Consider the following 18,624-nt stretch of genomic DNA (forward strand, 5'->3'; position numbering starts at 1 on the left):
TGAAAACCAAGTTCGACACGAGAAATGGAGATCAACGCACCACGATTCTCTACAATTGTGCCGAGTGAACGATCTCACCGCTAGGCATTATCGTGTTATTGCGCATTATTCAATTTGCACGAGCACTCGGTCTTCGGAAAATGCGATAAAATGACAATTCCGCCGTCCGCACATCACCAAAAACTATATCTATTATGAGCGATAAAAAAGCAACACGGTAATTGGATCAAGTGAGTATCGATATTACTTCCTTTAAACGCCTATTTGTGTATCCACATAAAATATATCTTTAGAAGTATGATAATTTTCTATTTGTTTCAGGCAGCATTGTCCATATATTGTTAGAATTACATATTATTCTAGTGTTAGTATGATTATATGTATTTATTTCTAGATGTAAGAATAACATACCATTTCCTGTTAATAGAATTATGTACTTTATTTAGGACTCTTAAAATACCATTTAAATTTTTTATTTCAAAATAACATAAAGATCAATAAATATAAGGCATCTGCGTCACTTCTAGTGTCTATGAACGGAGAACACATAATTTCAGGGTACCCAAGTCAGGCATGCCTCCTAGCATGTCTACCTTAAATAATTTAACAAGAATTATACTTGTATTTCATGTGAGTTGTAACCATTCAAGGGTATATTTTAAAACAATTTACCTTTAAAATTATACGTCAAATATAGTTTAATTACACAAAATGAGTTAATTATAATCTATTACGTTGTATCCCTTACCGTCCGTCCGTCCGTCTTATATGTATAGGTACACTTAGTGCGTGTCAAAGGTTATCCACATTTTTTTACCGCGTATCTATTATTTGACCCTTGAAATCACATAGATTGGCTTACACCGTCCTCCTTTATCAACCGACTTAAAAAAATGGGGACGTTCTCCATTCGATTGTATTTTTTCTGATTGATACAACGGTTGTGTGTATTTTGATTATTTGTTTTGTTTTTTAAAGCTGGTGCCTTTCGTATGGTTCCATTTAAATTTGGTTGGACAATTTGACGGCTTTTATCTTTTGTTAAAGACAGTTTTTCTTTAGTTTTTAGTTATTCAAGTTCATACTTACTAGGATCATTCAAAGTGTATTTAAATTTATGAACAAAAAATGTGTCCTTCATGCAACTTCACACATTATGCATATTAACGCATGCATTGTTCATTTGTTTCATTATTTGTTAGAACGTTTGTACGTAACAGACTACAGACTTTCTCAACGACGGCGATAACAATGCCCTCGCGCGATGGGCGCTGAAGGCCTAGTAGAGGCCTGTAAGAATTCAAAAACATTTGGGGGCGTTGGAGTGGGTCACGGGGGGCGATGACTGGTTGTAATAATTAAATATTTTAAAATTCTCACAACATAAACCTTCTAATTAACATTGATTCTAGCAATTCGACCTTGGACGCTAGTAGAGTAACATGAAAAAAATACACAAGACTAACTACGCCCAAATAACCAGACACGGGTCAAATCGCTACGGGCGGAGACATTTCCGCATAACAAACAAACAAACAAAAAAAAAACAAGTTATAAAAAAGAGCAAAAAACAAAATAAGGACCAAAAATGCACAAAACAAAAAACAAAAACACTCCAAGTATTTAGTACGAGGTCTACCAGTGTTCTATTCACTCCAGTCTCTTCACAGCTGGTACAATCTGAACGTATCCGGTATTTTGATCGACTTAGTTGTTATCATAAAACAAATACATATGTGAAAATGTAACTCATTTCTCACGTGGACAGCGTCGATACAATTCATTAACGCAGCGAGCACTGGTGCTGGTGCACGTGAATTAGCATACTTGAATCACGAATCAGCATTTTATTATAACAACATTCCACATACCATTATGATTTGAGCTATGCAAATGGAATAGAGACGGATCGTATTATTCAGTTTCTGCATCATTTCCAACGCGAAAAAAAAAAACAATTTCTGAATGTTGTTTTTTTTTTATTGTTGTAGCTCAAAAGCTTTGGAAGGCTCAAAAAATTACGTGAGGTGTTAAAGGGGGGGAGGGGGTCAAGCAAAATCTTTCCAAATCTCACTTGGGGGAGAGGGGGGGGGGGGGGTTCTAATAAATGTTACGTAATTTTTTTTTCAACAGAAAACCGTGAAAATAAATAATATTATCAATATCTAATTGAATCTCCTTTGATCTTTGCTCATTTGGGCTTGACAGGCATTTAACTACAAACATCAAAAACACTACGATCTATTATTTATAACAGCGTACCATTTAAATTTTCATTACTTTAACCGAAATGCCTTTGTTTCAGATTTGAGGTTACCTACATCAACAATCACAAGTACCTACTGATTGCCGAGTTGGCCAGCAACTGTTGCTAATACAATTTGCAACAATTGCAACAAGATCAATGACCGTGTATCCGCTACGTTCCCAAAACTTACCGAATATAAGCGACACACAGTTTTGCTCCATTCGACATTTAAAATAGGGTCAACGACGTCCCTGGTGCACCACTGGTGCACCATCATCATTCGAAATATTAAAAACGGACCAAATGATAACAATCCCATGTCAAACACGAAAACCCAGGAAGTTATCGAATAAGCAAGCAAAAACAATATGCAGTCGAATTTAAACTTCTGTAGTTTTCGGAACACGGATAACATTTAAATAATGGAGTTAGCAACGAGAAATACTCAGCGATATTTCAACCGGAAATCGTAAACAAAACTCAAAGATGACTGATCGACCGATCTTTCAACGCACAGCCCAAACTACTGGATCCGTCGGGCTGAATTTTTGCATGCAAATAGACATTATGATGTAGACAGAGACTTTGGAACTAAAAAGAATTTTATTAAATTCTACCCCCAAGCGGTTGATACAGGGGATGAGAGTTTTCACCATGAAAATCTATTTCGACCAAGCGGACGCATCTGCGGGCAACAGCAATTTGTATAAATAAAGTGATCACAATTTTCAGCCAACCTTGAATGTTGTACCGAATCCGATGATATCTAAATTGTCCATTTAGAAAGTCAACGTCCTTCACATAATATTTCACGGAGCATAAAAACGATTTCTCTTAATCGATTATATAAATCTGATTCCAATGAATCGGAAATTCTTTGTTTGCGGAAAATTTTCCATTCGCTCAAGAATCATGATATCACGAATTAACAAAGATACTTAACGCTGGGCGCTTTCACGTGTTTAATCTAACGCGAGTTGAAGTTTAGAAATTATGTGATTAACTAGATTTTACCGGTGGCTACATGTGCATATCAAGCGTCACGTAAAAGAAAGACAAATAAACAAACAAAACACACTTTAGCATTTATAATTGCTTATTAAATAATATGTATAAAGGTAGGATAATTGTTTGAATAAGATTTATTGCAAAAAAAGTACTACATTTTATTACATACTTTGTCGTTATAATATTTGTCTTAATAATTTTTTGCAATTTTTACATACATAGCTTCAACTTTCACTTCAACTTCTTATCTACCATTTATTTTGCATCATTTATTATCACTCATTTATTCATACAAGAAATGAAGATATTCTTACTCGAAAGTCTACACTTATATTATAAAGCCTAACAAGTTAGGGATAACTTGGAAAGAGCTACTGTTGGGAAAAAAACTGTTTTAAACAAAAATACTTAACCGCCTTCTAATATGCAGAAATAGACCAAATATCGAAAGAACCACACTAGAGGCATCAGCTTTCAAATAAAAAACAAGTATCATTAAAATCGGTTCGTGCAATCGAAAGTTCTTAGGTAACAAAGTCAAAAAAATAAATCGAATTGGCGATTGATAATAAATATTTTAGAACTAGCTGCAATCCGCGGCGTCACTCGCGTGGTTATCCGGTAAGTAGCCTATGTGGAAATCCAAACTATAATCTATACATGTGCCAAGTTTCATAAAGATACGATAAACTGTGTACGCGTGAAAAAGTGTCAAACATCGATACATCTATCCACACATGCATATGTACAAACTTTCGCGTATATAATGTTAGGAGAATTATATTGTCCATCTAACGAGGAAGGCTATAATAGGCTGTTAAGAATACGCTTCGCTACTGTGTGTTTAAGGCATACATTTCTGCTTTTAACACATGCAAACAAGTGTCGTTACAGCACACACACTTATTACATAGACGTGCTCCGAATTCCAATGATCGCTCGCCATTGAGAGAAACATTATTTCGTTTCCATTGCGCCATTGTGTCTGCCGTAAAATTAATCTTCTACGAGCGCTTTTCACTCTCGACTACCGAACAAACCAAACCAAATAAGTCCAAATAACGAACAGGTTATGTGTCCAAGACCATAGTGAAATAGTGAAATTTGATATTTCATTGGTTGGTTTGTTAAGAATAACCCTATATATAAACTAATTGGTGGATTTAAAAAATTATTTTACCATTAAATGTTTTTCTTTCTTTTTAAAAGCCATTAAATGGGCCATATTTATTCCCTGGCTCATGTAGCTTACCTTTTCACGTAAATTAAAACAAAAAAGCAATTTTCAAATGTATCCATACTCAGACAGAACCTTCTTTGCCTTAGAGCATGTCGGTTAAAAAACAATCTGCCCTAAGAACACGTGCATTAGAATGTAGAAACTAAAAACCCCCTAAAAAGCTTTCCATGTAGATGAACTGAATTCCTTAAAACTCATAAAAGCTAATACACAAAGTGCTTCAACGAAATTGTTTATTTATTACTCATGTTACAAGGCCAAAGTGACATTGCTTGAAGGTGAGAATATCTGGACAAACACTGTTGAGAATTGCATGCTTTTACTGAATTCAATATGATATTTACACTAGTTTTTTTTGTTTCCGAATATCTCTATCTTTCTTAATTAATATTTAAGCCACTACCTCCCATGTGAACCTATTTAAATTTGCTCCAGTTCTGACAGTTTGAAGACGGAATAATTTTTAGTTAAATATAATTATTTCTAAGTATGGATTAGCTTAGCTCAATAACTTGTGGATTACTGTTACTCCTAACAGGTCCCCAAAGTCTAATCACACTGTGTGGTTGAATGCTAGTACAGTCTATGAGTCAGACAACCAAATCATATCAATAAGGTCACTATACACTTTCAATACTGTACCCATTTTTGAAGAAGACATTAACTGAATGGTATAACAATAAAATATATACTCATTACATATATCAGGTCATACATCCTACCCATATAAACAAATAACATACCAATATCCACTTTATAAATTATTCACTTGACCTTTCCATTATTTGCCATAGCTGTAAAACAAGCAAAAAACCATACATATTTACACCTCATGAAAGATTTATATTATGTATACACAATTTTTTATTCATTATTATGATGGCAACACCATTTAAATGTATTTTGAATGGTAAATTTAATGCAAAAGTAATGTAAACATTGCATAGTAATAATCATACAATATTCCTGGATATAAACAATGAAATATGTGATGTTTGAAGAATGTGTTATTTTGCTAATTAAGACTGTGTTAATAATGAAAAATCGGTAAAGTGTGAGTCGAACTAATGACGACCGCCAAAAAAAATGTTTCAACCTTGATATTTATTATTTGTTATCAAAGTGGCAACATACATCTCTGAAAATTTTTGAAATGTTTTAATGCATCTGATATCATTTATGAAACAAACAATCTAAGTAGCCCATTTTACTTTTACAAAATCGAACTCTAAATATTTTTACTAATGTTAATTTTTCATGTTTTTACAAATAGTTATAATTTCTTTTTAACAACCATCAAGTGAGAAGGTTGCTTATCTTTGTTATGAACAATTTAATGTACAATAAAATTAATAGAAATATTTCAATTAAGTAATGGGTCTGGATCAGTCTTTCCCAAAGTAGGTGATAATGCCCCTTTTGGTCGGTTCAGGCCTAGACGGTAAGAGGTCTAGAAAAATTGGGGGATGTTGAAGTGTGTTAGGGTTATAAATTTTTCGCTAAATATTTTCAAAATTTACTGGCCAATTCCAAAGATTGTCAGAAAAATAAGGGAGCAACAATAAAAAGACCCATGGGAAAATAGTTGTAAATCAAATTCTTAATTTTTTTTTTTTTGTTATATACTACAATTGTTATTCTGTAAGTTATTATTAATATTTTGTTTTAGATGATTGATTAGATGGGGGCACTGATTAGTAATAAATTAAAAAAGGGGGCGTTAGGTGAAATGAGTTTGAGGTCCATTAGTCTAGATAATTTATGAACAATTTTAATGCTGTGATAGTTTATATCCAAAATTACAATAAATGCTGTTAAAACAGAATTATTCATATATTCTCACTCTTTATTCATTCATTCCAATTTTAAAATTATAATCAATCCAATAGGAAAATCATTGCAATGTGTCTTATTTAGTCAAGGATGAATAAATCTTCTTCCAACAAACAAAAATATTCAGAAAGGCAAAGAGAGAGATGCGACTCATTGTAACTACATTGTATCTTGAAAGTTGTTACTCAAGGTATTGTACATATAACTTATTTTGAACTTAATTTAAAGGCTCAGCAAAAGCTCATAAGTATTTTATTTTTACACGAAAAAAAACATAATGATAAATAGCGAAGGGGAGTAATTACTTAGTTCATGCTCAATGCAGCAGAACACCCATTAAAGATTTGAAACGATGTCTTATTTACTGCTCTGCTAACAACTTTGACACAAAATGTAGGTCTTCAAAGTAAACTGTCTTTGAATGATAAGACGTACTAAATAAAATCACTCACCGCCATCACCATTTCGAAAGGGTATTTGTGAACCCTCACGGGCGAAACATATTCCTGCACCATGATTGCGAAGGAAATAAACACGTCAAAAAATAAATCACTAATCCTTTACGCAACTTTTGTTCTTAGCACATACTGTTTCAACGATATTTGATGAAACTATGTCCACGGATATTGTTATCAACATAAATTCCTTTCACTCCCCACGAAACATTATACCAAAATAAATGAGTGTCAAACAAAAAAATACCGCAATCGCTATGCCTGATGGCACAGCCACAAAACAACGTCGAGCGGAATCTGGAATTGCTTGGACTTTACTGAAGTTGCAGCAAATTAAGCCAATCAGTGAGCGTCAACAAGACAAAATGGATGAACAACTGACAGGTATTTGTCATCTTTTGCAATCTATGAACATAGAGTAAAAAGCGAATTACTTCCAAATTTCAGTAGAAATAATTAAGAAAATACTCACTTTTATAAAATAAAACCATACAACATCATTTACTAGAAAAAGTTTTGAGTTAAACGAAAAATCGTCACACACTATTAATATTTTCATGAATATTTAAAATTCATATAATATATAATATCTAATACGTAGATTAATATAGGTGTTAAAAAAATTGTTTGGGTGGTTCTAGAAATACATGAAATACGCTCAAACAATGAGGATCGAGGATGTTTTTCAGCTGACCTCCTTGCTTTCATATAATATAGTAAATTGATAATTAAATTTTCGTTTATTTTATCTGTAATAAAATTTATGCGTATTAAATAGCTTCAAAAAATAAATTTAAACTCCAAAAAGGTACAATTATTAATTAAAATAAATTTATGTAGCGTTATTCCAAAATAATTGTTTATAGTATTAATACGAAAATAAGATACATACCACTTTAGTCTTAACAAAAAATATACTTCCGGAGTTCTTTTTCCACGTTGCTTGTAGCTATCTTCAAGACAGTGAGTAAGCGGGCCTTCAACGAAACGAACGGTGAAGCGCGAATGTCGACCACGATCATTTGAAGATTATTTCTAGATTGTGCTGAAGAAACAAAAAGCAAAATTCTGTCAAAATTGTGCGCGTTCGTGCCCGATGTCTAGTGCTGAAGTCGCCGATAATTCCGTTGACCCCCCGGCTAAAAAGCGGAAGCTAAACATAGGAGAAGCGAGTTGCAAATCATCAGCAATGGCGAACAATGGAACGCGTGTAGAAGATGAAATCGACGAGAGTTTGTATTCGAGACAGCTCTACGTCCTCGGTCACGATGCCATGCGTCGTATGGCCCATTCCGACGTCCTGATTTCTGGATTAGGGGGTTTGGGAGTTGAAGTTGCTAAAAATGTGATTTTGGGCGGCGTAAAATCAGTTACCCTTCATGATGATCGAACATGCACAATTGCTGACTTATCATCACAATTTTATTTGTCTGAAGCCACAATTGGTCAAAATAGAGCTGTAGCTTCGTGCGAGCAGCTTGCAGAATTGAATCATTATGTGCCGACAACGGCGTATACCGGTCCTTTGACAGAGGAGTTTTTGCAGAAATTTAGGGTTGTTGTGCTTACCGGTGCATCTAGAGCTGAACAGGATCGTGTAGCGGCTATCACCCATGCCAATAATATAGCCCTGGTGATTGCTGACTCCAGAGGATTGTTTTCACAAGTTTTTTGTGATTTTGGGCCAGAGTTTACTGTGTATGATGTCACAGGGGAGAACCCCGTGTCTGCTATGGTGGCTGACATTACTCATGAATACGAAGCGGTTGTGACTTGCTTAGACGACACTCGCCATGGTCTCGAAGATGGAGACTATGTTACTTTCAGTGAGGTTAGTATATTTTTTTAAAGTTCTTATTGATATATCTTTATACAATTATATTCTACTTATAGCAGTACAGTAACAAGATGAAATATTGATGAAATATCAAGCTATGACTAACACATTCAATGCACCAGTTTATGTGTTAACCTTTATTAATATTATGAAATCCAGTACCAAACTGAATAAATCCTCAACTAAAGTAAAGAGATGGCAGTACATTGAGAATTAAAAAAAACTTCCAAGCTTATAAACTCCTTAAATGACAGACAAAAAGTTGTAAAATTTATTTTAGTTAAAAAGTTTAATCATCCAAAATGATAGACAATTAGTTAGAAAAGACATGAAAACAATAAAATGTTATTTTTCTTCTACATTATACAAATTAGCATACATAATGGTTGTCATTATTTTTTTTCATATAAACAATATTATGGGTGCAATGAACTTAGTTTTTGTTGCGTTGAGTCAGTTCACATGAATCATATAAAAGTATTATTTACACTAGAGATTTGTTGGATTTGTCTATGAAATTATTTATTGCTTTTATAGATTTATAAATTATCTTTGAATTCAGTGATTAACACATAAAGTTACACACTCATGGTTTGGGGTTCCTTAAATGGTAGAATGTTTATGAGTGTTGAAGATGGAATTAAATAATGATAATCTATATGTGGAAGATGAAATCAAAATTATATGCATTTGTAAAAATTTTAATTCATTTTGATTTTATTATAAGAATACAATATATAGTCATATAACAGAAGATTTTGTCATCTTAGTACAAATTTTACAGTATATTCTGTTACTGTAAAAGCATTTTAATTGTCTTGAGTCTCCCCGTGACCACGCTCACTGTAAGGTGTTCGAAACGTCGGGTTAATAATATAATGAATAAATCGCGTTTAAAATCCGTTGAAAAGTTTTTAATTTCTAAAAGCATTTTAATTATTTGATCTTAGGTTTTACCATTATATCCTAAAATTCATCAATCTTAACGACAATACAAATCTTTATAACAACTTATAGTTGTTAAATGTAAAGATTTTTATCAAGAAAAGGATGGTACAGCCGTGCCACTTTTTTGCTTGCCTTGTTGGGGGCACTGCCATGCCCCCAGAAAAAGGTGAAGATGTACACAAATAATACTAAGATTTACTAGTCGATCATGATAAAATATTGAAATGCATATTAATTGCAGAATTGTTCAGGCTTTTACCAATCAGACTTGATAAATCTGGGGTTTTTCTCTAAGATCGACTTACATCGTACTGTAACATAAAGACAAAAAAATTTTTTTTTGATTTGCATTGAGGACTTTTAATAAAGACTATTGTATCCTGCTAAGTAAGCTTGTCCTATCTATACACATTACAGTACATTATTTTTTATTATGTTATGGTACAGTAACAAAGGAGCTGCGTTACAATAAATTGTTGCAATATGTAAGAAGCTGCTATTATAATTTGAAAAACCCCATAACCATGTCTTGAATCCAACTTTGAATCTCTATGAATTATCCATTGTTAAAAGTACTAACTATGGTACTGTGCCTTCAAGAATTTCCTCTTATTGTCCATATTTGACCACATTGATTTGTAGAATTTTTAGAAATGAATGAATAGTGTCTCCTTGTCCACCAGCCTGTCTGGAAGAGATCCCTACTTTAGTTGTAAGACCGCCTCCTATAGTGACCGCCTTCTATAGAGACCGCCTTTTATAGAGTTAATTTATTTCTGTATGACTTGGTGCACAATAAAGTATTTTCATTTGATTTAAAATGATTTTTTATGAATGTGAATCTCAATTCTAGTTCAAAGTAAGTGTTTAAATAAGTAACTTCACTGCACCATAATTATTGGATATATAACTTCATGTACATTTTATTTTTAGTCCAATTGCAATAAAATGAAAAAATATTCAAAAAATCGAAATGTATTGATAACTGGCGAGTTAGAATCGCCAACTCATGATCAGTTTTTTTCTATTCTTTAAACCATCTACATTGGTAAATCTATAAATAGCTACATTGCATGTATTTATCATGCAACCTTCTTCAAGGTTTCAATTAATTAAAATAGAGCTTACATAGTTTATTGAAATTTATGAAGAATAATTGCATAATGTCTTCAAAATGGTAAAGCATTTAAAATTAAGTGATATTCAAGGTATATAGAGCATGTGTATATATTTTCATATTATAGGTGGTCAATAATCAATACATGCTTTGAAAAATATCTATAGACTAGAGAGGAGTCATGTTAGTCAAGCCGCTTATAACTAAACAACAGCTGAACAGATTTAAATGAATTATCTTTGGTCAATGTAATGTGTATTACATATGTTCCTTTAGGGTCCACTGTAAACACATGTTATAAAATAATTTTAAGTTTGAGTGAGTAATCAAACATGTTTTGTAAGAAATGAATAATTATGAACTATTTTCATATAGGTACAAGGAATGACGGAACTAAATGGCTGTGAACCACGGAAAATCAAAGTGCTTGGCCCATACACCTTCAGTATCGGAGACACAACCAACTTCTCAAAATACTTTAGAGGTGGCATTGTAACCCAAGTGAAGATGCCAAAGAAACTCAACTTCAAACCACTCAGTGAATCTTTAAAAGAACCAGAGTTCCTGATCACCGATTTCGGCAAGATGGACTATCCACAACAATTGCACCTGGCTTTTGCAGCATTGCACAAGTTTGAAGCATCTGAGGGTAGGTTGCCCAAGCCCTGGAGTAATGATGATGCTGCTAAATTCGTGGAATACGTTAAGAATTTACTGAAATCGGAAGAGATGTTCAAGGAGGGTGATGTTGAATTGAACAATGAGCTGCTAGAAATTTTTGCTAAAGTGAGTTGTGTTTTTAATTTTAAAATGTGTGTACTATATACCATACCACTACCACTGTCCTAAATGTACCATTATTTAGTTTCTTTACTACATAACATAAAACAAAGGCTTTCTCAGTCTGTCCGTATGTCTGTATGTATTTGAAACTATGCAATGGATTTGTATGGGGTTTTTTTAATAAATAGATAGAGTGATTCAAGACAAAGGTTTATATGCATAATTATAAAATAAATGTTTTAAACTGCTCATAATTTAACATATTTAAATATTGCTGGTATAAAAATGTAGTGTAATTTCATTGATACCATAATTTTTTGCAAATTCTTCATAATTTCGCCAATAGTGAATATTGTAGAATCTTAGTGAAGATATTTAAAGATGTGAATAAAATTAATTCCTTCATGTATCAGGTATCATCCGGCGATCTTAACCCAATGAATGCAGCCATCGGAGGTGTAGTTGCCCAAGAAGTCATGAAGGCATGTTCTGGAAAGTTCCATCCCATTGTCCAATGGCTGTACCTCGACGCTATTGAATGTCTGCCCAAAGACAAGACCCTGTTGACTGAAGAGAACTGCAAGCCAACTGGCTCTAGATATGATGGTCAAGTGGCCGTGTTTGGCAAGGACTTCCAGAAGAGGATTGGCGAACTTAAATACTTTATTGTTGGTATGTGTTTGTTTTATTAATTGAACATTTTGAGGTTGCAAATAAGTGAATCCTTTCCTTTTCCCTTACTCCTTAAAAGCGGGCACAGGCACTACCTACAAATGTTCATGGAGGGTGGTGATCGTTTACCATCAGGCGAACCACCAGCTCAGTTGCCCGCTATGACATAAAAAAAAAATAATTAAATATTGGCTATCCTTGCAGTTTATTATGAACAACAATATGATATAATGATTATAGTAATAAATGGTAATACAGGTAACTCTACTAGCTAATATGTAGCTAATTTGTTGTCTCTATGTGCATAATCATTGTTGATATAAATAGTACAGTGTAATAAAAATAAATAAATACAGCAGCTTATTTTCCTTATCTCCATAATTAGTGACGCACCTTGTTATACTGCTTCAAGGTAACGATAGCCTTAGGCTGGGGCAATATTATTTCTAACAATAAATAAACAACCTACTTATAATTTACTTACGTGGTTATACATCATTTGATCTTGTTTTTTCGTGAGGTTTTTTTCTAGTATATAATTTTTTTAAGAGCGTGTAGCTATGTTTGTTAAAACTTGAAATTATTTGTTTGCCCAAATGTCATAATATGGGGAGGTTTCCGCAAATCAACGTCAAGTGCTTAAAAAGTATTGCCCAAATGTATGTCAAATGCTTATAATAAATACTAGCCTTTATGCATAAAACAGACTTACATAAAGTTTAAACCCTCTTTCACAAATATGAATATTTTAACCATATAAACGAGACGAGAACGACTAACAGACATACATCCATATATTATTATAAACTTTCGCGTACATAATTTTAGCAGAATATAAATTAACTAAATTTATATAGTATTTTCTTGTGTTTTATACATTTACGCGAGTATTATACATTTAGTCTAGAGCGCTCGCCGTAAAGTGTTCGAAACGTCGGGTTAATAATATAATGAATAAATCGCGTTTAAAATCCGTTAAAAAGTTTTTAATTTCTAAATTTATATATTTTTCTGTATTACAGGCGCTGGCGCCATCGGCTGTGAGTTGCTTAAGAACTTCGCCATGATCGGAGTGGGGGCCGGCGGGGGGCAGGTCACCCTCACGGATATGGATCTCATCGAGAAGTCAAACCTCAACCGACAGTTCCTCTTCAGACCTCATGATGTACAGAAACCCAAGTCCAGCACTGCTGCTAAGGTAAACATCATTTTGAAAACTGTTTATTTTTATTGGGTTGTCTGATTATTGGATAATGTTCTTTAATAATAATTTTCTATAAATTTAATTCAAAGTTACATACAGAAAATAAGTTTAGTAGTAGATATAAAAAACGGCCTTATTTTATCTGTAAAAATAATGCAAAAATCTTTGTTTGTATTAGTTAACTTTTTTCTGTTCAATGAACTCATATCATCACTTTATTCATTTAAATTTTTGCGTGAAAATAATACACATTTTTTAATCTTCTAATATATAAAATTCTCGTGTCATAATTTTCGTTGCCATACTCCTCCGAAACGGCTTGACCGATTTTGATGAAATTTTTTGTGCTTATCCGGTATCTATGAGAATCGGCCAACATCTATTTTTCATCCCCCTAAATGATAAGAGTAAGGCAGAACAGCGTTTGCCGGGTCAGCTAGTATATAATAAAAGTCAGTTTTTAAAATTACATTTACGCAATTAAAAACGCATCTTCTCCCATTACAGGCTGTGAAACGTATGAATCCATCGATGAACGTACTGGCGCAGGAGAACCGCGTGTGCCCCGAGACCGAGTCGGTGTACGACGACGCGTTCTTCGAAGCGCTGGACGGCGTCGCCAACGCCCTGGACAACGTGGACGCGAGGATCTACATGGACAGGCGGTGTGTGTACTACAGGAAACCGCTGCTGGAGAGCGGCACGCTCGGCACCAAGGGCAATACTCAGGTACAGCTGGCGATGGATGTCACAGTAATTCTTTTTATCGCCTTTAAATGCGACGTTTGTGATGAAAAATTTATTGTTTTATCTGATTCGTATGACCGATTTTAGTTCAAACGCATTTAGCTGGAACTAGATGTGTTTATACTAGTTTTAACTAGGGAAAACGCATTGTAACAGATATAGGGTTTTAAGTGTACTGTATATATCTTATAATTTTTTCTTTTTTGTTTATTGATATTTATTACATAACATATAAAGACGCATGGATGACGTAAACATAAACTTTGCATCATTTATCAACTGCCCCACACTATGAGTCAATTTATTAATATTTTCGTTTGCCCTTCCCTGTTGCACTTGCCCTTTTTGTTTGTTTCTGTTGTATCTAAACCATTGACCCGCGCGACAGGTGGTGGTGCCGTTCCTCACCGAGTCGTACAGCTCGTCGCAGGACCCGCCCGAGAAGAGCATCCCGATCTGCACGCTGAAGAACTTCCCGAACGCGATCGAGCACACGCTGCAGTGGGCGCGCGACGAGTTCGAGGGGCTGTTCCGGCAGGCGGCCGAGCACGCGGCGCAGTACCTGCTCGACGCGCACTTCCTCGAGCGCAGCATGCGCCTGCCCGGCAGCCAGCCGCTCGACGCGCTCGAGAGCGTCAGGGTGAGTGACCGCCGACCTGCTGCCGACCGTACCATATAAGATAGTGTAACGTTGTTGGGTAGGTTGCGTTATGGATTCGGAGCGCGAGAGCGGGAAAAATTTCATACTTTTTGAATGCTCAATCAATGTTACATTGTTTTAAAAACAATTTGAATGTGGTTGCTGTTCGAGATATGTCGTATTATACTATATTATACGTTGAGATCAATAATAGCATTACAGCTAATGGGAAGCGTATCATTTGACACTTACAATCCGGCTCGAAGGATCACATGCTGCAAGGTCCTTCGAGCCGGATTCACATGGACATTAGTTTACAAACATCATCAGCACTACTGTAACCTCGTGTTTTACATATAGATATCGAAGAAATTTATCATTATATTATTTATACTGAAGTTTCCACTTGTTGGAATATTCCCGCATTGTAAAACCCTCTCCTCCCAATGAATTTGTTGCCTTCACTTGCTAAAATTAATAATACCGTTTTCTTAAACGATTTTCAGAACGCAATCAACGAGCGGCCGCTAAGCTTCGACGACTGCGTGACGTGGGCGCGCGTGCACTGGGAGGCGCAGTACTCCAACCAGATCAAACAGTTGCTGTACAACTTCCCCCCGGATCAGGTGTGCGCTTGTTTTATTATATATACTGGCAATTCGCCCCGCCGCCGCTCGAGTTGAAATCTGGCGAAGTTTGCAGAGAAAAAGTCAACAAAACAAAAATTACTAAAATTTGGTCAACCGTTTTCGATTGCTCGATCCGCTGTAACAAACATGATTTTCTTGTTTTAGTTATTCATATTACTAAAGAGTAAATTCTTGATGGAACACGTTTTTCCCAGTTAGAACTAGTACCTAAATGCATTTGTATAAATAACAATTCAATTCAATTCAATTCAATTCAATTTATTTCATACATACTAAATACATTTTTGACATTTTTAAAATTACAATTTATAGCAATTACAATTTAGTTTATATGAACGGTTTGTCTTACATATATTTTTAAAGTTTACATATATCAAGCCGATGTTTCCCTAGCTAGATTGCAGGGCTACCTGTATTTAGGAGAAACAGCTTGCTTCTAAAGTAGATTCACAATTTGAGCCATTTGACAGCATTATTATTAAAAATTATAATTGAATACAATAGAGAAGAAAAATAAATAAATATCTATATACTGAGTTGCCTATAAGTGGAGGAGTTTGACGTGTGTGAGTGCGTGTGTATGTGAGTGTATGTGTGTGTGTGTGTGTGTGTGTACAGCGAGTATTTTTTAATAGCCGTAATTAAGAACTTTTATATTTATGTTTGAATTTCAAGAAGGTGCTCTGTCTCATCATAAGTTTTTGCTAAAAGAAAGGTACGGACTGATAATTTACATTTAGAGTAAGATAAGGAATAGATAGTAAGAGTTTCGTTAATTTTGTTGTAAAGATAGGGTCCGAGGAAGTAAAAGAACCTCTTAGTGAAACTGTAATATGGCTGCGGAACAGTGCAGATTTTGTTCTGTCGCCTCGTCGAGGTTGTAACTATTATAACAATTAATTAATGCTTAAATTTTTATGTCAGATAATACGGGTTGTTGAAATGCATTCACATTAGTTGCAACTGTTTTGCATTATGTAATTATATAAATTTATTTTTACTTTGTTTTTTAATTTTTTTTTTTTTTTATGTCATAACGGGCAGCTGAGCTGGTGGTTCGCCTGATGGTAAGCGATCACCACCGCCCATAAACATTCGCAAAGGTAGTACCTAAGTGAATGCGCTGACCGCTTTTATGGGGTAAGGGAAAAGGAAAGGATTAACGACTGGAAAGAAGGAATGGACTAGGACGGGTGAGGAAAAGGAAACGGCCCTCCGGCTCCCCCACTCACCGTACGAAACACAGTGGCATGCCACTATTTCACGCCGGTTTTCTGTGGGGGTGTGGTACTTCCCCGGTGCGAGCTGGCCCAATTCGTGCCGAAGCGTGCTCGACTCCCACATTAATGTAAAAACTGTTTCAATTAAGTGTTTTATTTGGTTCCATAATGGTTTCTGTTTGAGTGGGAAACACTGAAGTCAATTGTGGTACTCACTGTGGCTATCTGGTTTTTCATAATCTTGTTCTTCTCAAGTTTTGCACTAAAATGTTTGAATTTTTTCATTTGTTTTGTAACTATAACAGAAATATGCCGTCCGTGTAATAATACATTTTCTCTCTTTACCAGGTGACAACAAGCGGAGCCCCATTCTGGTCGGGCCCCAAGCGTTGCCCCGCGCCGCTGACTTTCGACCCCAACGACGAACTGCATCTCGACTATATTGTGGCGGCGGCCAATCTGAGGGCCCAGGTCTATGGGATACCGCCCTGTGTGGATAGAGAGCATATCGCGAAAGTTGCGGATTCCGTTCAGGTGAGATGATTTCTTTAAATGTATGTATGGATGGATGTAGGGATACTTTTAGCAAGAGGATGAGATCAATGATTATTATTGATCACAGATTGAGTCAATGGATGTGGAGGAAAGGATTAGAAACATAGATTTTTAAATGTCAATGTTGTAGTATCGTTAATATATTTTATTTACGTTATGTTGCCTTCTACATATTACAATGTAATATTTAATTTTCCAGGTACCAGAATTCAAACCTAGATCCGGTGTCAAAATTGCGGTAACCGACGCGCAGCTGCAACAGAATAACGACGAAATGGACCAAGACAGAGTCAAGAACATTGTATCGGACCTGCCCCCACCCAGCAAGCTCGGGAACCTCAAGATTACCCCACTGGACTTTGAGAAAGATGATGATACCAACTTCCACATGGACTTCATTGTAGCCGCCTCTAATTTACGTGCCGCCAACTACAGTATACCTCCAGCTGATAGACATCGCTCCAAGCTCATCGCAGGCAAGATTATCCCTGCCATAGCCACCACAACCTCGGTAGTGGCAGGACTCGTCTGCCTCGAGCTATACAAGCTGGCGCAAGGCTTCAATACCCTAGATGTGTTCAAAAACGGCTTCGTTAACCTCGCATTACCGTTCTTTGGCTTCTCCGAGCCAATAGCAGCACCAACCAACACGTATTACGATAAGAAATGGACTCTCTGGGACCGTTTCGAGGTGAAAGGTGAAGTGACCCTGCAGGAGTTCATAGACTACTTCAAGAACGAGCACAAGCTGGAGATCACGATGCTGTCGCAGGGTGTGTGCATGCTCTACTCGTTCTTCATGCCGAAGAACAAACGTCAGGAGCGGTTGAACCTGCCCATGTCCGAAGTGGTGACCAAGGTGTCCAAGAAGAAGCTGGAGCCGCACGTGAAGGCGTTAGTGTTCGAACTGTGTTGCAACGACGAGGACGACAACGACATTGAAGTGCCCTACGTGAAATATACTCTGCCTTAAACTAGTGATAAATGATGATCAGATTCGGTGACCGGCCGGGGCATTTCGTCGCATTCACACAATGCCGCGATGTTTACGAATTTTTTCACACACAGAGGGTATTTTTAACGGCGATTAGGTTATAGATTTTTATTCGAGTGCCTCGGGCGATGTACAGTGATATTCGTGATTGGACAAATTTGTTTTCGAGTGCTTGAGACACGCTTTCATCGTCTATTATAACTTTATATTTATCGTAGTTACGTTGCTCACTGTCACTTTGTGCCGTTCATTTTGTGGTTATTTTAACAACCGTATTGGAATTTCAAATTAAATCAGATGGGTCTGTATATGAAGGATAAATAAAATTAAATTTGAGCAAATGTTTCTGTTTTATTTAAACATTTTTAATTATTATATTTTTAGTATTTTTTTTATTTTGAAATACTTAGTCTGGCCATAAATACTGTTACACTTAATTATAAAAAAATATTACATTTGAATTTCGAATCTGT

General features: G+C 35.4%; 2 protein-coding genes across 4 annotated transcripts in view; one reads left to right on the forward strand and one right to left on the reverse strand.

Moving 5' to 3' along the window:
• LOC119838633 (protein real-time) overlaps positions 1-6,848 on the reverse strand; it is a 41,278-nt gene extending 34,430 nt beyond the window's left edge. For all 3 annotated transcript variants that reach the window (XR_005288204.1, XR_005288203.1, XM_038364653.1), the window contains exon 1: positions 6,782-6,848. Coding sequence is in view for 1 of the 3 variants with exons in the window: in XM_038364653.1 (XP_038220581.1) it covers positions 6,782-6,844 (63 nt within the window). In the remaining 2 variants the exon portion in view is untranslated. The remainder of the gene's footprint in view (positions 1-6,781) is intronic.
• Positions 6,849-7,731: 883 nt separating this feature from the next.
• Positions 7,732-18,492, forward strand: LOC119838758 (ubiquitin-like modifier-activating enzyme 1). The gene is made up of 9 exons (XM_038364858.1): positions 7,732-8,615; positions 11,062-11,472; positions 11,883-12,141; positions 13,164-13,339; positions 13,853-14,074; positions 14,481-14,732; positions 15,239-15,358; positions 16,951-17,136; positions 17,357-18,492. The coding sequence occupies exons 1-9, from the start codon at positions 7,881-7,883 to the stop codon at positions 18,128-18,130; spliced, it is 3,135 nt and encodes a 1,044-aa protein (XP_038220786.1). The 5' UTR covers positions 7,732-7,880; the 3' UTR covers positions 18,131-18,492.
• Positions 18,493-18,624: the final 132 nt, after the last annotated feature.

The sequence above is a fragment of the Zerene cesonia genome, unplaced genomic scaffold (genome assembly GCF_012273895.1).
Source record: "Zerene cesonia ecotype Mississippi unplaced genomic scaffold, Zerene_cesonia_1.1 Zces_u004, whole genome shotgun sequence".
NCBI lineage: Eukaryota > Metazoa > Arthropoda > Insecta > Lepidoptera > Pieridae > Zerene > Zerene cesonia.